At 38.4% G+C, this 21281-nt stretch overlaps 1 protein-coding gene across 1 annotated transcript in view; it reads right to left on the bottom strand.

Moving 5' to 3' along the window:
* LOC139134307 (ATP-binding cassette sub-family C member 8-like) overlaps window positions 1-21281 on the bottom strand; it is a 48648-nt gene that overhangs the window by 3167 nt on the left and 24200 nt on the right. The window contains exons 3-6 of the mRNA XM_070701196.1: window positions 2668-2860; window positions 2121-2270; window positions 1692-1847; window positions 801-935 (exon numbers count right to left, since the gene is read on the bottom strand). Coding sequence (XP_070557297.1) covers window positions 801-935; window positions 1692-1847; window positions 2121-2270; window positions 2668-2754 — 528 coding nt within the window. The 5' untranslated portion in view covers window positions 2755-2860. The remainder of the gene's footprint in view (window positions 1-800; window positions 936-1691; window positions 1848-2120; window positions 2271-2667; window positions 2861-21281) is intronic.

Genomic DNA, 21281 nt, shown 5'->3' with positions numbered 1-21281 from the left:
AATTATTGTGAAATCTGTAATTTTGTATTTTTGGGGCAATTTTTGCCGTTTTTGGTTAAAAAATGTGTATTTCCAAAACTACTCATTTGATAGCTTTGCAATTTGGTATACAGGTTCCTACAGATGAACTAAATGATATTTATTGAAATTATGATGAAATCTGCAATTTTGCACTTTTGGGGCAATTTTTTCCGTTTTTGGTCAAAAAATGTGTATTTCCAAAACTACTCATCTGATAGCTTTGCAATTTGGTATACAAGTTCCTACAGATCACTTTAATGATATTTATTGAAATTATGATGAAATCTGCAATTTTATAATTTGGGGCAATTTTGCCATTTTTGGTCAAAAAAATGTATTTCCAAAACTACTCATCTGATAGCTTTGAAATTTGGTATACAGGTTTCTATAGATTAACTAAATGATATTTATTGAAATGATGATGAAATCTGCAATTTTTATTTTTGGGGGCAATTGTTGCCATTTTTGGTCAGAAAATTTTATTCTCAAAAAACTACTCATCAGATAGCTTTGGTTGACATGTTCTTAGGGATGATCCGATGTGATATATTCAAAGTATGATGAAATCTTCAATTGTGTATTTTTGCAGCTATTTTAGCCACTTTTCTCTGGCCACTGCATCGAGCTATCAAAGATTTCCACCTTCTTCATCAACATGTGTCAAAAATAGTTATTCTCTACATAAACACAGCGGAGCTATATCGGCCGCTAGGTCGCTTGTCACGCTACTGTTGATTAATCACTTATTATTCCTTTCTTTTCATTCTGCATTTACTTACCAGTACGAGGTTTTTAAGCCTTGCCAAAATATCGGTAATCTTGTATTGCACTACGCCAAAAACGGGAATAAAGGCCGCACCAATCAAAGCGGACACGCCCATTTCGTAATATAACAGTGTAATGACGACGACAACCTACATACATGAATCAGTAATCGGACAAACACCTGGTTAAACACTATGCTTGGCATCGCACAACAAGATCAGTATGGTCCTCATGATTGGGATTCCCTCTTGTATTAAAGACTTTGATCAGCAATTCAATGTAAATAATACTGATTTTTTCTCTCAATCTGACGACGATCTCTTGAAGGTAGTATATCGTCAAGAGTGCATGTGCCAGCTTTGCCGTTTCTACACGACTGAACCTATTCTACCAATGAGCCAGTTTGGTACATGCGGGATCAATCTGATTAATTTTATGTTGTGACGGCGACGTTACCACCTTGGCTTCCTTATTAAATTTATTTTCTCCTTTAGCTGTGATTATCCGCGGCTGTCAGCTAGACAAAACCAGCACAGAACAAACAAAGTTGGAAAACATCGCAATAATTGCATCTGATTTTAATCAGACTGATGCGAGATGTACCATAGAAATCATCGTAAAGCGACGTTGATTAGATGGCTTGGAGTATTTAAATTCACTAACATTCAAAAAGTGTACTTGAAATTGAAATTGTAAATTTTGTATGTATCTCAAACAACCATTTTGTATACTGCGGCATTGAAAAGTAATATTGCATTTTATAAAATTTGTAAAAAAGGGTAAGTGTCACGAGTTAATCACACTCTTTGATCAGTTCAGGTACTTCCAGTGATTGCTCCACAATGAATGTTTGTAACTGTCATACATGGATACACATATTTATCTATATAAAGAATATTTCTTGCCATTATTGGTCCCGTCCACAACCATGGCTGGTACATTGTGAACCAAAAGATCGCAGTCGCATCCACCGACATGTGATTCGTTATCTGCCCAACAGTCATGTCACCGCTCGATAGACTTGAAGTCGACAGATGTAATGATTTCTCGTAAGTAAAAGCCTGAAATATATAAACTTACAGCTAATATATGAACAGGTATTTTTTCGTAAAAAGCACACTGGAATATCCGGCTTTTTGAAGTTTTCATTCATATGTAAATTACCAACCAACCATCGAGTCATTTTATTTCAAAAGAAGATTTTTACATCAATACGTGGCTGTTTATTAATACATTGTTGAGAACAGAGATAAACAAATTTCTTCCGGGAATTTTCAATGACTATATTCTATGCCAGCTCCATAGAGAGTGTCCTTGTTAAATCTTCCTCCTACCTGAAGGGCTGACTGTACACGTATAGCATACCAATCGAACATAATATGTGAAAGTCGTAACAGAATGGCCCTGGCAAGCATAGACACACAGATGACAAGCACCAGAACATAGCCGTTGCTGAAGAACTCGTTTATTGTTACGTAGCACAGCTGCGAAGAAGATAAAACGATGTGTATCATAAATTACATTTTTCAAGTGTCAACTTGAAGGTATGTTTGTCTTACCAATTACGATATAGTAACTGCTATAGGTTACTGCAGCAATAAGAAATACTGGCTCGACCAATTGCAAGCCAACACATGATTGAGCTTTGTTTCTTTCTATGTTGCTCTATTAATTAAACGAAAATGTTAGGGGTGACTTTCGGTGAATCAAGTACACTCTACTTACCAAACCTGTCAACGAGGAAACTACTGTAAGTTTGTCAATCTACTGTCACTTCAACTAGTAACAATACTATCAAACGAAGTTTCTTACCTCTCTGCAAGTCTAACATCTAGGGTTTTGTAACCCGCAAACCTTACCATTCCCGAAAGCTTTGCTTACGTTTTCAGTTGGCTGTTCTTCGCTAAAGTACTCTCTTGTTGCGTAGCTAATTACGCCCCCGATGGCAAAGGAATCACAATCAGACATATATCTGCGAGCACATTGATGGACACTCCAGTAATATCTGCCGACCGTACGCTCTCACGTAGGCTTTCCACAAAGACGATGGTCTGTTTTTCTGAAGAGCTCTTGCCTGAAGCATAAGATAGAACAAACACAATATTCTCTGCTAAAATTAGGTATCAACAAATATTGATTTTTGATACTGTATTTTTGTGTGCAATTAAACGTCTGGTTGGATTAACATATAATTATTTATCTTCACGGTGACAAGTTACGCTGGGATGTTAATGTAAATATGTGAAAAGCTATTTTCTGAGTAATTTGACAAATTTTTGCATCCTCATTAAACGATAGTGAACTGTTTCTCTGGCTGCGACGTATTTAGGGGCCCAAGCCGACCGGCTGGGACCCTATTGTTATTGCTCAAGTTCTACTACTTCCTCTTCTTCCTCTTTTAGGGGCCCAAGCCGACCGGCTGGGACCCTATTGTTATTGCTCAAGTTCTACTGACTTCCTCTTCTTCTTCTTCTGCCGTTTCTTTGCTCACCTAGATCTCTCGAACGGCTGAACGAAAACTTCTCAAACTTGCAGGGCTAATAGGAGCCAATTAGTACTCGTGCACCTGACCCTTAAAATTTTGATTGGTCACGTGACCTGGCGGCCATATTGAATTTCCAAAAACCTAAAATTGGCTTCTTTAGAAGACGTAGGGGTCTAGTCGATTTGAAATTTTTTGTAAAGCAAGCATGACCTAAGGTCTTTAGAATTTGCAAATAAAATCGCATGCGGTCACGTGACCTTGGCCGCCATATTGGATATTCTAAAATACTCATTTAATCTTTAAAAATCTTCTTCTCCAGAACCAAAACACCGATTGAGCTCAAATTTTACTCATGTCATCCTTACAGTGATCTCTTTCAAGTTTGCAAAAAGCATTTTGATCGGTCACGTGGTTTGGCCGCCATATTGGATTTTGCAAAAAATCGTTATTTAATCTTTAAAAATCTTCTTCTCCAGAACCGATTCACTGATTGAACTAAAATTTTACATATATCATCTAAAGTGTGATCTTTTTCAAGTTTGCAAAAGGCGTTTTGATCGGTCACTCGGTTTGGCCGCCATATTGGATTTTGCGAAAATCGTAATTTCATCTTTAAAAATCTTCTTCTGTAGAACAAACATACCGAATCGACAGAAATTGTACATGCATCATCTATAGTGTTATCTCTTTCAAGTTTGTGAAAGGCATTTGGATAGGTCACCTGGTTTTGCCGCCATATTGAATTTTGCAAAAATCGTAACTTACTCTTAAAAATCGTCTACTCCAGAACAAACACACAGATTCAATTGAAATTTTATGTATATCATCTAAAGTGCGATCAATTTCAAGTTTGCGAAAGGCGTTTGGATCGGTCACATGGTTTGGCTGCCGTATATGGTTTTGCAAAACTCGTAATTTAATCTTTAAAAACATTCTCCTCCAGAACCAATACACAGATTGAACTAAATTGTACACTCATAATACCTAGTGATAGTTCTTTTTAATTTCCGAAAGGCGTTTTGGTCAGTCAGAAGGTTTGTTCGCCGTATTGGATATAGCGAAAATCGCAATTTAATCATTAAAAATCTTCTTCTCAAAAACCAACACACAGATTCAACTGACATTTTACTCATGTCTTTCTTAGTACGAGCACTTTCAAGTTTGCGAAAGGCATTTGGATCGGTTAAGTCGCCTCATTGTTCATAAGGCAGCAGTTTAAAACCTCGTCAGTCAGAAGATCGATCAGTGATGTATGTTATATTGTACACTTGAAAGTTAAAGCAGGTTAAAGACGGCACAACAGACTGCAATGCCCACTGTCAAATTCAGCTAGCAGTCACGCGAACCCTAATCTCGGTCCCTTACTGTAAGGCAACTTTGGCGACCAGCTTTTGTACGCCAGGTGACGTTGTCAAGTATACCGCCACGGAAGTACTTAGAGGAGTGTGCCACTAGCTTTAAGGGGTGGCCGACTGGTGTGATTGACTGAATAAGAGTGGGACAAGGTCCCGCCAGGGCACAATTACTGGGGTCTACGCACAGCTGATATGTGAGTGTCAAGGATCATAAATGAAGCTATTCGGGTAATTTTATATGTAGGTGTCTGAATGCACGCTCACTTATTCATCACGAATAAAAAAGAAAGATACATGACATTGCAAGGTGTGGTGATTTGTTTATGATTATCTATCAGACATGCATGGAGTGGCCCTTGTGCGTTATGTAACTGAGAGCATGTAATGATTAAAGATTAAACAAGACCACATCAAGCCCAGTGTGTTTATGTCGTAAAAATCGCTGATACACATCGATTAAAACAACACCTTGTTTTATGAAGTTCTGTAGCTTGATCGTATTTCACTGTAATTGCTTTCTGCCATTGCACGCCCGGTCTGTGAAATTGCCGAAATTTACCCGATATTTATCAGCGATTTGGGGACTCTAATATCGATACTAGACGATACTAGAATGACTTGCCCTGCACGCCTCGGTACGCCGGATCTCTGAAATCTGTGATATTTACACGATATTTATCGGCGATTTGGGGACTCTAATATCGACACTAGACGATAGTAGAATGACTTGCCCTGTGCTTCGGTACGCCAGATCTGTGAAATCGCCGATATTTACTCCATGGTTATAGGCAATTTGGGGACTCTATATCGATAGTAGACGACACTAGAATGACTTGCCCTGTGCCACGGCATGCAAGGTTTGTGAAATCGCCGATATTTACCAGATATTATCGGTGATTTGGGGACTCTAATATCGACACTAGACGATACTAGATTCTGTCAAATCATGGGTAAATATCCGATATATCGGAGAACACCACCTTACAGTTCTGGTCAAACCCGACTTCCAAGGACTTACTCTAACTTCGATACTGGACGATACCGGTACTAGATTTTGTCAAATTACGGGTAAATATCCGATATACCGGTATATCGAAGATTTCACCACCTTACTGTTCTGGTCAAACCCGCGACTCCCAAGGACTGACTCTGACTTCGACACTAGGCGATACTAGATTCTGTCTAATCACGGTAAATATCCTATATAGGAGATTTCACCACCTAATAGATCTAGCCGAGCCAATCTACTCTCGATATTGTATAGTCTATTAGCCGTAACTATCGGATATCATATAAAAGTGCAATGTCGCTGTGTCCTCCCCCTAACAGCCGGTGATAGACCAGTGCGAATACGCACCAGAGTTGTCGACAACATAAAAAGTCAAGTTTTACTAAAGGCGGCAGCCAAGGAAACACGAAATCATAAGAAAACTTCTTGATGACAACGTATCAGTGCAACGGGTGTCGATCATTCCGATGTGATCGTTGACCCACCAAACGGGTTGGAGTCACTGAACTTTTCGAAGAGGCTGTTCAAGTTACGGATAAGTTTGGAAATCCGTGTTTGGCTGTAGGTGCCTGTGTGATTATGGATAATTGCGGTTTCCACCACGCGTGATATATTGAACAAAATCTCCAACGACTATTGCGGAAAGTCTACCGTGAATTTGGAAAGTTAGGTCACGGCAAAAGCATACGGCTTTTTTTACAACGTAGAGCGAGTAAGGCACTCCTGAACGGCGAAATGTTGGTGGTGTATTGCTGCGAACAAGCAAATATCCCTACTGACGTTAGAAACTTGTGTGAATTGGCTTCCTTAATGATGAATTCGCAAGAATTTTCAGTGTACTGTGACGTGATATCGTAAACAGGTTTTCAGAGAAGGCGCTCGGCTCATCTGCCGAGTCGACGTACTTCCGCATTCATGTCGTGCAAATGCGCAAGTCTTGTCGCGATATTTGAGCATTTAACTTGATCGTCAGAAACAAAAAGATGTTCAATTCCATATCAAAACATTATGTGTTTTATATTTAGGGTTCTGTTTACGTAATAGACATGAACATTTGGATTTATGATCCATGATTTCTGTGATCCGTGGCATGATTCAAGCTGGCCGTGAATACGCACTGACGTTTTTGGTCATGACCCCTGCCCCAAGTGTCATCGATACGCTGTGCGCTGTCTGAGCATCGCCTGCTAAATTCATGGAGCTTGAAAATTTTGCTCTACCTGTAGGGGGGCACTTGAAAATTAAGTGGTCCTTTTATGTTTTACATTTTCCGATTCCAAGTTTTTTGTAGGTAATTTAATGAAAAATGAATACCATCTTTATGTCATTCAAATGTTGTAATGTTAGTAATAATTGACAGAATCTACAACCATTTTGTCACATTCCATGACTTTTATCTCGAAAAAATCTAAACATGTGTGATTGTCGTAAAAAAATCAAACTTGAGCCTAGTAACAGGGCAGAAGCTGCAACCGTTGATGATTTTTGCAATCTCTATCCAATATATCAACTACAGTTTCTTGCGGTCTCCCTTCAGCAGCTCAAACACACAATGTTCAGTTTGTCGACAAAGCCTGTATATATAAATATGTATTAGGTGATAGTTTAATTAGAGTCCAGATTGACGGCGAGTCCCAAAAACCGGACCGAGACGAGTCGAGACGAGACCAAAAGACCTCCTATCTTACTGATAGAAAAGTTACGTTTTTTTTTGCACAAAGGCAGCATCTGTATCAATGCCACGGGGAAAAAAGGACGTTGTTCACTTCTGTCATAGTTGTGATATCCCACTCCTACCATCGACTTATGCTTGTTCATTTTCGTACATTCTAGTCAGTGGTTACATAGCTCTCCGAATCTGAATCTTAATCTGAGGCTGCCTCAGATTCCACACACATAACATACATGTACTGTAGTATCGGTAATGTAGAAAAATGGTGCAGAGCCACTGTAATAAAATTAAACATATGAGCTCTCAGTTTACTTTCCTATAATGTGTTTATAAATGGTGAATCTAATTTCTAAAAAATGATTACTTAAATCTCCTGTATGTATGTTTCTAATACAAGGTTACCTATTTTGAATTCACAGTAGATATCATAGTAGAATCTGAATCTGGCGCTTATCGCTTAGGCCAAAATGCCGACGTCGCGTCGCAGTTCGCATGTTTCGAGCTCGCCTTGAACTCAAGTTGAAAAACCTCAACAAATCTTTTTGCAGTTGTTCCAATCGTTGATTGTGCTATCTCTTGCTTTGTGCATCGATCTTTGACACTCTCAACAAACTGCAAGCTTTCTGTAGTATTGTATTATGATGTATTTACAACGCCTGGCCTGAGGGGTCATTATGGTCTCGTCTCGACTCGTCTCGGTCGGGTTTTGGGACTCGCCCAGATTGACAGTCAGTTGTCAGCACTGATGCATGGTACACATACACAGCTGCAGGCTGTGCTAGCAAGCTGAATACTGGACAGTTCAACATGCTGTAGAGAGTAGAACAAGAACACAGTTGTATAATAAACTGAACAAAAATATTGTCAAAATTATCAAAGTTAATACGGCTACTGCCTATTGGTAACTGTCACTATCAGATACCGCCCTGCTACGGTAGTGTCACTGTTACTGCATACGTGAGCAGTGACAGAGATAGCTCTGACTCTGATATACATGGTAGTTGAAGAAGAGTTTGTGTCAAATGACGCTCATGATAGTGAAACATTACCTAAACAAGATCAGGCCAGAGAGCAACACAAGGAAGCAGAACACATGGAAATTTTTGAATTCTGGCATATGAGAATAATCAAATATTAAAGACAAAAGATGGGGTCACCATGCTTGATTTTCTAAATTTTCACAGTCTTGTCATAAAATTATACAAAAGTAAAACTTTGAACAGTAAAGATGAAATGAAAAAATATATGACTAAATGGAATTATTTATTTATAACCAAATTTGCAATTATTACGGCCTAAATTTCAGAGATGAATACATTCATTTGATGGAATATTTTAACTTCCAGTATTGTCAATTTTGAGTAGCATCTAATTCATATATGTCTTGTACTTTTGAAACAAATTTTGGTAGGTCACCGTGCTCAGTTTAAGACGCCATATTTGATTTCGCTAAAATCGCAATTTATCTCTAAAAATCTTCTTCTCCAGAACCAAAACACTGATGGAAGTGAAATTCCACTTTTGTCATTCTTAGTGAGAGCTCTTTCAAGTTTGTTAAAGGCAATTGGATCGGTCACATGGTTTTGTCCCCATATCGTATTTTGCATGAAACAGACAAATATGAGATGATGTTCAAAATTCTTCTTTACAAGAACTTGACTGTTTTCAAGCTAAAATTTTGCACATAATATAATCAGTGCAAGAATTGGACACCATGTTAATCGCTTGGGCCCCGCCAACGCTGCTTGCAGCTTTAATTCTTCTTCTTCTTCTGCCGATTCTTTGTCGACCTAGATCTCTTAAACGGCTGAACGAAAACTTCTCAAACTTGCAGGGCTAATAGGTGTTAATTAGTACTCGTGCACCTGACCCTTGAAATTTTGATTGGTCACGTGACCTGGCGGCCATATTGGTTTTTCCAAAAACCTAAAAATGGCTTCTCCAGAAGACCTAGGGGTTTAGTCGATTTGAAATTTTTTGTATAGTAAGCATGACCTAAGGTCTTTAGAATTTGCAAATAAAATCGCATGCGGTCACGTGACCTTGGCCGCCATATTGGATTTTCTAAAATAGTCATTTAATCTTTAAAAATCTTCTTCTCCAGAACCGAAACATCGATTAAGCTCAAATTTTACTCATGTCATCCTTACAGTGATCTCTTTTAAGTTTGCAAAAGACATTTTGATCGGTCACGTGGTTTGGCCGCCATATTGGATTTTGTGAAATCACAATTTAATCTTTAAAAATCTTCTTCTCCAGAACCAATTCACCAATTGAACTAAAATTTAATAAATGTCATCTACAGTGTGATCTATTTCAAGTTTGCGAAAACCGTTTCGATTGGTCACGTGGTTTGGCCGCCATATTGGATTGCGCAAAAAATCGTAATTTAATCTTTAAAAATCTTCTTCTCCAGAACCAACACACTGATTAAGCTGAAATTTTACTCATATTATGCTTACAGTGATCTCTTTCAAGTTTGCAAAAGGCCTTTCGATTGGTCACGTGGTTTGGCCGCCATATTGGATTTTGTGAAATCACAATTTAATCTTTAGAAATCTTCTTCTCCAAAACTAACACAGCAATTGAACTAAAATTTTACATCTATCATCTAAAGTGTGATCTCTTCCAAGTTTGCGAAAGGCGTTTGGATCGGTCGTGTGGTTTGGCCGCCATATTGAATTTTGCAAAAAATCGTAATTTAATCTTTAAAAATCTTCTCCTCCAGAACAAAAACACTGATTAATATGAAATTTTACTCATGTCACCCTTACAGTGATATCTTTCAAGTCTGCAAAAAGCTTCTACATCTATCATTGAAAGTGTGATCTCTTTCAAGTGTGCGAAAGGCATTTGGATTGGTCTCGTGGTTCCGCCCCCATATTGGATTTTGTGAAAAATCGTAATTTAATCTTTAAAAATCTTCTCCTCCAGATCAAATACACCTATTGAACTAAAATTTCACACTTATTTTCCCTAGTGGTAGTCCTTTTAAGTTTGCGAAAGGCATTTTGATCAGTCACGTAATTTGGCCGCCATATTGGATTTTGTTGAAATCACAATTTAATCTTTAAAAATCTTCTTCTCCAGAACCAATACACACATTCAATTGAAATTTTACTCATATCTTTCATAGTGCGAGCAGTTTCAAGTTTGCGAAAGGCATTTGGATCGGTTAAGTCGCCCCAATGTTCATAAGGCTGCAGTTTAAAACCTCGTCAGTCAGAAGATCGATCAGTGATGTATGTTATATTGTACACTTGAAAGTCAAAGACAGACTGCAATGCCCGCTGTCAAATTCAGCTAGCAGTCACACGAACCCTAATCTCGGCCCCTTGTGTAAGGCAACTTTTGCGACCAGCTTTTGTACGCCAGGTGACGTTGTCGAGTATACTGCGACGGAAGTACTTAGAGGAGTGTGCCACTAACTTTAAGGGGTGGCCGACCGGTGTTATCGACTGAATAGAGACAAGGTCCTGCCAGGGCACAATTACTGGGGTCTACGCACAGCTGATATGTGAGTGTCAAGGACCAAAAATGAAGCTATTCGGGTATTTTTATATGTAGGTGTCTGAATGCACGCTCACTTGTTCATCATGATAAAATAGACAGATACATGACATTGCAAGGTGTGGTGATTTGTTTATGTTTCTAATTCTCTATCTGACATGCATGGAGTGGCCCTGGTGTGTTGTGTAACTGAGAGCATGTAGCTGATTAAAAATGTAAACAAGAGCACATCAAGTCCAGCTGTTGATGTCGTAAAAATCGCTGATACATATCCATTGAAACACCACCTTGTTAAATGAAGTTCTGCAGCTTGATCGAATTTCACTGTAATTGCTTTGTGCAGTTGCATGCCCGGTCTAAGAGATCGCCGAAATTTACCCGATATTTAACAGGGATTTTGGGACTCTGATATCGATACTAGACAATAGTAGAATGACTTGCCCTGTGCTTCGGTACGCCAGATCTGTGAAATCGTCGATATTTACATGTAATTGGATGTTTCGGCAATTTGGGGACTCTGATATCGATAGTACACAATACTAGAATGACTTGCCCTGTGCCTCGGCACGCACGGTCTGTGAAGTCGCCGATATTTACCAGATATTTATTGGCGATTTGGGGACTCAAATATCGATACTAGACGATACTAGATTCTGTCAAATCCCGGTTAAATATCCGATACATATCGTGACCTTGCATTTCTGGTCAAACCCGACTTCCAAGGACTGACTCTAACTTCGATACTGAACGATACTAGATTCTGTCGAATCGCGGGTTTATATCCAATATCGGAGAAGTTGGACGCTCTTGCCATAGTTCTAGGTCTAAATAGGTGCGACCTGGCATCTTATGTTTGTTTGCACAACTTATTATAGTGGAAACACTCAGTAAACATCCACTTCCTTCGGCGTCTTTGCCTGCTTTGTTTTGTGCGCGACTTTCGCGCTGTCAGTAACTTTACCAGGGCAGACAATGGCTCGGAAATGCGCGATTTGCGCAATCGCGCAGGCGAGAGAAAACCATGTCCACCATCGTTAATTATGCCGGTTCCATCACTGTTACTAATGAATCAAAAATAATCCTTATATCAGCCATATTATCGACATATTTTGTCATTTAATTGTCTACTCTTTGAACAAAATAATTTGTCGCTTTGTCGTACGTCGGCCGACGACTGACGGCAGATTTCTTGGGCATGCAACCAACATAGTGAATTGATAGAGTTAGAATTTTACAAAAGCTTAAATGAGCATGCGCGAAAAAGTTTCAAGATCCCCCGTTTTATAGTCCGGTCATTGTACGCTTTCGGTAGTTTCGAGACATCCAAACAATGCAAATGCATTACAATGCACGGTACCTAGAGTTGATTGAAGTCGGTGAAATGTTAAAATTAAAATAATTTTTAAAATCGTAGTTTCTTTAGTGTCTCTCCTATATCCATACGAACCTATTTGGAATTAGGCAGCGCAGGCCAGGTTTCCTAGCAATTGAATGCGTTATCTGAGTCTGTGCAGTAGTGAGTTAGTTTCGGTCGGGGATTCGATATATATATCGGACATTTCACCACCTTACATGTACATGTTTTCATAAAACCGACTTCATGGACTGACTGTAACTTCGATACTAAACGATACTAGATTTTGTCAAATCGCGGGTAAATATCCGATATATATCGGAAATTTCACCGCCCCAGCATGCTATTTTTTACATCCATGATTCCAGGGACTGACTCTAACCTTGATACTAGGCGATACTGAATTCTGTCAAATTACGGGTAAATATCCGATATATATCGGATATTTCACCACCTTATAAATCGGATCTAGCCGAGCCAATCTAACTTCGATATTGTGTAATCTAGTAGCCGTAAATATTGGATATCACATAAAAAGTGCAATGTCGCGGTGTCCTCGGGATTCCGGGATAAACTCCTTTGTGTAATGCTCACCCCGCCCGCTATCGCGTTCACCACACTCAGTGTCTCACATGGCCTTCACCCCACTAAAGCATTCACAAATCACAGTTTACGATGCAGCTAGAAGGCAGCTACAATTACCAACAACAATTTTTTTTATTGATTGTCGTCAGTAAACTAGGTTTAAAATGGCTGCTCACTCACAGCCTGTCGGTAAAATGGCTAATCAAAGCTGGACGCTCTTATAATAGTTCTAGGTCTAAATAGGTGTGACCATTTCAGTTGTTAGTGTAGCTGTTCAGAACGTTTCTTGCACAACTTATTACAGTGGGAACACTCAGTAAACATGCACTTCGTGAGGTTTATTAGTGTAACAGTAGCCCTGCGTTCAGGTGTGTGTTCCTGGCGTTATACGGCCTCCATCACAGCCCTGCAACGGTCTGTAGAGATAACTTTGGTCTCTTCGGCGAGATTCACGATGGCGATCTACATGGGTAAATTTAAATAACTTGTCGAGTACGTTATGTTTCACAATGCGAGCGGTTTTGGACGTTAGGAGAAGTAAATCGCATCTTTTCTGCGGTAGGTTAGGAGGTAAAAGCAGATAGGGAAAGGATATTGCCTCTTTTTTACATCCATGCCCCAATAGAGAAGAATTTCGGCCAAAACGACCGTATTTTCGTTGCGGTCTGGATCTGGACCGGACCGCAGAGACACCAGTTACTTCCATACGATCAACCTCCCTATCAGTGCAACGGGTGTCGACCATTCCGATGTGATCGTTGGCCCATCAAACGGGTTAAGTTACTGAACCTTTTCAGAGGAGTTGTTCAAGTTACGGATAAGTTTGGAAATCCGTGTTTGGCTGTAGGTGACTGTGTGATTATGGATAATTGCGGTTTCCACCACGCGCGATATATTGAACAAAATCTCTAACTACTATTGCGGAAAGTCTACCGTGAATTTGGAAAGTTAGGTAACGGCAAAAGCATACGACTTATTTTACAAAGTAGAGCGAGTAAGGCACTCCTGAACGGCGAAAATGTTGGTGGTGTATTGCTGGCAACAAGACAATATCTTTACTGACGTTAGGAACTTGTGTTAATTGGCTTCCGTAGAGATGAATTCGCGAGATTTTTCAGTGTATTGTGACGTGATATCGGAAACAGATTTTCAGAGAAGGCGCTCGCTCGTCTGCCGAGTTAACGTACTTCCGCATTCATATCGTGCAAATGCGCAATTCTTGTCGCGATATTTGAGCATTAAACTTGATCGTCAGTGAAACAAAAAGATGGTTCTCAATATCAAAACATTATGTATTTTATATTTTTGGGTTCTGTTTAAGTAATAGACATGAACGTTTGGATTTATGATCCATGATTTCTGTGATCCGTGACATGATTCAAGCTTGCCGTGAATACGCACTGATTTTTTTGTGATGACCCCTGACCCAAGTGTCATCGATTCGTTGTGCGCTCTGTCCGAGCATCGCTTGCTTAAATTCATGGAGCTACCGAAGCTCCATGCTAAATTCAATCGTAAAGCAAATGTATCGAAAGTCTAACATGCACAAATATCTCAAGTCTATGAGTATTTTACTTTTGAACCGGTATAAAAATGGATATCTAATTTGTTTGAAAAACTGGTGTGCTGAAGCAGGTTTCGTGCTGTTAAAGCGCGACATGTACAGTACAGCACTGATAGCGATTGCAGGTTTATTACCAAGGCTGCGTTCACAAAAAACGGTTAGAGGGGCTGGAGAAATTCAGGAACGGTAATTCGAAAATTTTGAGGGTAGTAGAGAGGGAACTTGAAATATTGCCCCACCTGTAGGGGGCACTTGAAAATGTTTTGGCTTCCTTTTATGTTTTACATTTTCCGATTCCAAGTTTTGTGGGTAATTTAATGAACAATGAATACCATTTTTATGTCATTCAAATGTTGTAATGTTCGTAATAATTTAACAGAATCTACAACCATTTGTCACATTCCATGACTTTTATCTCGACAAAATCTAAACATGTGTGATATGTCGTAAAAAAATCAGACTTGAGCCTAGTAACAGGGCACAAGCTCCAACCGTTGATGATTTATGCAATATTTCGGTCCAATATATCAACTACAGTTTCTTGCTGTCTCCCTACAGCATGCTCAAACACACAATGTTCAGTTTCTCGACAAAGCCAGTATATATGAATATGTATTAGGTGATAGTTTAATTAGAGTCCAGACTGACAGTCAGTTGTCAGCATTGATGTATGGTACACATACACTGGCTGTGCTAGCAAGCTGAATACTGGACAGTTCAACATGCTGTAGAGAGTAGAACACGAACGCAGTTGTATAAACTGAACATAAATATTGTCAAAATTATCAAAGATAATACCGCTACTGCCTATGGGCAACTGTCACTATCAGATACCGCCCTGTTACTGGTACAGTAGTGTCACTGTTACTGCATACGTGAGCAGTGACAGAGAGAGCTCTGACTCTGATGTACATGTAAACACAGGGTGGAAAAACTCATTTCTGCAGACCTAAATTTAAAGAAACGTGACGCAAATTGATGCTTTATGTCATATTTATGGCACATCCCAGCAAACTTGTGGTATGTGTATGTGTGTCATTTATGGAATGACTGCTATGCGGAATTATACAATTTATGGAATTGACGGAAATGTTTTCAAACGCGCAAATACCTTATATATGTCTACGTAAACACAACACAAAATGAATCATATATATACAAAAAATGTTACGTTTATGTGGAATATATGTGCTAATGTTGTCACATTTAATACATTTACGATGTTTTTATGTCGTCTTGAAATATCGGATATATGACAAATTTATTTTTACATATTTTCTGCGTATTGATTGGAAATGTAACACATAAATGTCGCATAAAGTATACCTATAATTGATATTTACGCCAAATTTATGGTTCATCATTACGGCATTATGCTGCCATAAATGGATTCTTTACTGTCGCATTTAATGAGCATTTAAACTGGCATATTTGTGTGTGTGTTTGAGTTCTGCATTTCCATGGAAACTGTCGTAAGTGCAATTTAGTGCAACACTATTTCGGTAAAAAATACTAATCTGATATTGAATATCACAATGTTATTTACATATTAGTATCCCGTTCGTCGTTTAGAAAAATAGTTATAACTCAATTTCCATGGAAATGCTTTGAAAAAACAGGAATAACATGTTTACATGGATAGCATTAAGTCTTTAATCCTAACAAAATCAAGAAAAGAATCTTATTTGCAATTGCGATAATGTCTTGAACATGGCCAAAAACGCATTCTATATATTGGTAAACCTCTATCGATGTTTGCATATTTGTAAACACATATAAAATTACAATTAACAAAAATTCACGATAAGTGGTGTGTGTGTGTGTGTGTGTGTCACACACACACACACACACACACACACACACACACACATACACCACACATACACAAAAACTCTAGCTATAGCTGTTGGAAAAGCACACATCACGAGAACACGCCCGACTTCCTGTGAGTTAAGGTTTGAGTACCACGCCACCATGAGAATCGTTCAAGAGGGATATAACATATCAACGCGAGCGGCGCTCGTTCATGATGCTCAACACACAGCTCGAGGTGATGGTCTTTTACAATATTGCATGCATCCAATTACTTTTTAGCATATAATCTTACACTTAAGAGGCACTGTCTGTAAAAACCTGCAGAGCGCCTATATGAGTTGGCCAAGGGTAAATTTCAAAAACATAAAAATTATATACCAAAAGATAGGCCGTGACCTAACTAAAGTACCAGTATAATAATTTTGTTGTGCTACCTTCTGTTACCATAGTAACAGCGTTTGAAAAATAAGACGTCAATGGCGCAAATTTTACATAAAACGGTCAAAAACAACATTTCTATATAACAAATATACCAATATTTCACCAATCATTACTTGTCTTGTCTAATTTTCCAATTGTACAAGTACAGTAAAATAGTTACGCGAATGGTCAAGTCAATTAAGACAATGGCTATTATTTGACCTTTGCCCCATCTTAAGTTCGTGATAGCGCCCTCAAGTGGCCATGTTTTCGGATTTGTGGAAAGAGAGAAAATTCTCAAATTCAAACGTGTTTTACTCAAAAAGGAAGCGGGACCGTAATAAGCAGATATAATATTTACTTTAACCCAAGACCGATGTCTAATAATCCAATTAAAAACGTGCGGGCACTCATTGTTTTTTTGCTTTAATTTTATTTTAAAATTATGGAAAATTAGAAATATTTGCTAAGCCTTCCCGTTTTTTAAAAAACTGTTTAATGGAGAAAAACTAAATTGAATTAAGATATCTTGTATACTATAAAACATCATTTTCAGTTCTATCAAAAATATTAAAAATCGTATTAATTTGGCAAAGTTCGTTGCCATGGCAACACTTCTAAAAATGGCGTTTTCTCGTCATTTCCAATGATTTTCACTGATTCTAGCACAATCCCGCATGCCCCTGTCGGAATGGATAGTGCTCATATGTTATTATTCTTAAAATACGTACATTTTAGTTGTTAAATTTCCTTGTACTGCCTTTATTTCTGTTTCCATTGATATCGATCAGAGTAGTATAAATGATTGAAATTATTAATGTTTTTGTAAATTCTTGCAATAATTATACAATTAGTTAAATTATATTATACCAATTATTCTGCTGCATGCATAGTTGTTAATATGAATAAATATTACACATGTCACAAAAAATAGTATAAATGTTGTGTTACTTATTCGATATGGCACTAAATTTCGGTTAAGGGCAAAGGTCAAAGGTCACTGTTAAACCAACAGAAATGCTTGATTTTATTGGGGATCTATGGGGAAACGAGTATTTGGCGAACAGGAGTATTTTAGTGTTCACAAATATACAACCTTATGTCATCGAACACATACAAAATTATAACACGTTTTGGAAGAATCCAATGTGTATTCAGTCTTAAAGTACACTGTGCCTCTGTTATTTTTGAATTTTGCGCATAGTTCTGCGCAGTATGTCACAGCTCATTTCCGGTATGCCAAAACAACCCTTTCTGTCGATGTTTGTGTACACATTTCTATCGCCACCATTTATCACTTGCAAATATGATTCAACCAGTCCAATTATGGGAGACTAAATCATATAAAGAAGTTATGGCTGCATTTTGAAGTGTTTTATCATAAAGACAGTGAGTGCATAGGAGCAGAATATGCCCTATGCTGTGTAATAACGCACTAACAGTGGAACTTTTAGAGTAAGTTGGTATTTGAATAGTAGCCTTTAATTTCGCTCTGTTGTTTATGATGCGGTTTATAATATGACATTATTGTTTGTTATGTACACCCATGATATTCCCATACCATATCATCATTTGTTACCATAGCAACCGAACTAGCGGGCATCATTAAACGCTGACTTAAATCAACTTAAAAAGTTCAGCAAATGGCCTTATGTGAAGAGACTTGAAGGTGAGATGCAATCTCTGTTACCCGAACTTCCTATGGACAAAATCAAATCCAAATGCCACTATATCGGAAATGCTTTGAATAATAATGCTAAGGAAAGGCTAGACGCTATTATCGCTAAAGAAAGACTGGATAGCCATGAACACGAAACTACGTCTAGACTTCGGCTGCGATCTTCATCGTCTGTGAACGTAAATGATGAAAACCAATTGAAAAATAACTAAAGGGGAAAAGCGCAGCAATCGTGTTCAGGAGAAAGATACCGATCCACCATTGTGTACGGAATTCTGTAGATTCGACCGCAGTAGTACGGGTGAAATGGTAAGATGTAGTCTGTACTTTATTTGGTTTCATCTTCGCTGTGTGAATGCAACTGAGGATGAAACGCAGCGGTACTAAATTGAAACTAACTGAAATGTTGAAAGAACAGGCCAAGTTCAGAGTTGAACTTTCTTCACTTCAGGCCGTAAACTCTGATTTAATAACACAGCTCTCTATGAAAACGACTGGAAATGAACAACTACGTATACGAAATAGATGTCATGAACTTGAATCTAACTGCCAGTCCAAGCGACAGGAACTCAGTACGCCATGCAATATGAATACCGATGTAAACCATGACTCCATTTCTAATTACAACGCAGATAACGGACACTCTGCCCAATCTACATCAATTCGATCGCGTACAAATTCCTCAACAGCCTACGAGGACCACTCTGCAGCTGGCCGCCAGAAAAATGTAAATAAGGTACTGTTCGTTATTACGCAATTTTTCAAGCAATTCATCTGACACTATTATCAAGTGTCTGCCAGGTGCTACCATAAATAGAATGCGTCACTTCATCGCAACGAAATACTCTGGCAACGATCCTTTCAAGGAGGTTATTTTAGAAGTAGGTGGAAATGACTGCAGTTCACAAGACCTCACTGTTGAAAACTTGACTGCTGACTATGAACTACTTCTAAATGAAACAAAGAAGATTGTGCGTGAGAAAACTACTATTTTCAGCATCTGTCCCAGGATTGACCAGTCAAATCCTGACCTTCTTGATCGAGTAAATCATGAACTTTCCCAGATGTGTGAAAATGGAGACCTTGCCGCTGCATTTTTTTGATAATGATGCTAATTTTCGATTTCGGGATGGTTCAGTTGACACGTCTCTGTTACTGCGTGATGGTGTGCACCTAACGTATTCTGGATGTGATAAGCTCCTCACAAATGCAAATCTCTCCAGCTGCTGCTTCACAACGAAATTTCCGTCTAAGGGAAGGCGCTTTACCTCTGGTAGCAGTAAGCACAACAATGTCTACAACGGTCGAGACTCGAATTCTCAACGATATAGCGATCAAGCGAATCTGGTCATATTGAGAGAGTCTGCAGACATGGAATCCGTATCAACTGCTGGGCTTGTAGTCTTCCAGGCCACAAAGCACTACACTGTGTGAACTTTCGGCAACGTTAGAGTCTCGGCGAGGAAGCTCAAGCCGTGGACTCTGTGAACACACACGCTTCTCGGACAAGCTTTTCTAATGGTCTAAAGATTGGATATTGGAATGTTCAACACTTAACTAACAAAATTGATCAGATTACTCATTATATTTCTGTTGACAAAACGTTTTCATTGGATGTATTGTTTCTTGCTGAAACCTTTTTTAAGTAATACGAACTCTGTCAATGATTTTAAAATTGCCGGTTTTCAAATTGAAAGAAAAGATAGGATCGGAAAAAAGGGCGGTGGTCTTTTGCTTATATGCGTTGTAATGTTTGCTACACGAGAAGGTCTGACCTGGAATCTGATGTCTTGGAAATATTGTGGCTTAAGATCAAGCCTCCTAAAATGATAGTTTTTTAATTGCTGGTGTTATAGACCACCTGGTACCTCTCATAGCGTTGATATTTGTATTGAATCGAATTTGGAAAAGGGTTTCTATACTGGTAAAGAACTTACTTATGGGTGACTTCAACATTGATTTATTCACGGAGAGCGGCCAGAGTCACTATATTGACAATTCGCTGAGTAACTTGTCCTTAGTTCAACTTATTTCACTTCTACAAGACCAGTTTCTAAGACATGTATTGATCATATCTATACTTCCAATCGAGAAAATGTTGCTAGCGTTTTTGTGCCTGAAATTGGAATTTCTGATCATTATCCTGTTGTAATGGTACGTAAAAGAAACTCTCATTATCCACATGTAACTTCTCATCTCACGGTCAAATTTCGTTCGTTATAAATCAACATTAACTATAGTCTTTTTCTCCGTGACCTTCATCATGCGTCGTGGTGTTTATTTGATTCTGCGACTGATGTAAATATTGTAATGAGGATTTGGGTTACCATTTTTAACAAAATTTGTGACATTCACGCTCCATTTATTGAAAAACGTTTTCGACGTGTTAGACAACCGCCATGGATGAACGGCGATATTTTGAATGCCATGCATGAGAGAGATGCTTTTCTTAACCAAGCAAAATCTGATGCTAGCAAACTACCTCTTTATAGGCAATAAAGGAATAAAGTTGTCCATATGATTGAACAGTCAAAACAGGAGTATTTTTACAGACAGAAAGGTTCGAATGCAAAATCTCTCTGGGATATTTTTAGCAGCATTGTCAAACCTTCAAAAGAAAATACTAATCTGATTTTAATTAATGGTATTCTTGTTTCTGACCCTTCTGTTATTGTGAACGCTTTCAATTCTTTCTTTAAATTTCTAATATTTCAAATACTTTAAATGTTACCGTCAACCAAGACACCGATTTCTCACTGTTAGAAGATCATCTTCGTGGAAAACGTGATGATGCAGTTTTTACATTCCTCATGTACGCCGATGACCAGACTCTTCTATCATCTGGCTTTACGATTTCCCAAGTCAAAAATCTACTTCAAAATAACGCTATTGCTGTTAACAATTGGATAACTAGCAACGGTATGTTAATTAATGCGAACAAAACCGAGGCTTTGCTTGTTGGGTCGCGGCATAAGCTACACAATATTGACCGTCGTTACGACAAAATTGATGTTGTCATAAATGATATAAGTATTTCGTGTGTTAATT

This window comes from Ptychodera flava, chromosome 6 (genome assembly GCF_041260155.1).
Source record: "Ptychodera flava strain L36383 chromosome 6, AS_Pfla_20210202, whole genome shotgun sequence".
In the NCBI taxonomy this organism is placed as follows: domain Eukaryota; kingdom Metazoa; phylum Hemichordata; class Enteropneusta; family Ptychoderidae; genus Ptychodera; species Ptychodera flava.
The sequence above is the reverse complement of the archived record's forward strand: the minus strand, read 5'-3'. Positions and strand labels throughout refer to the sequence as shown.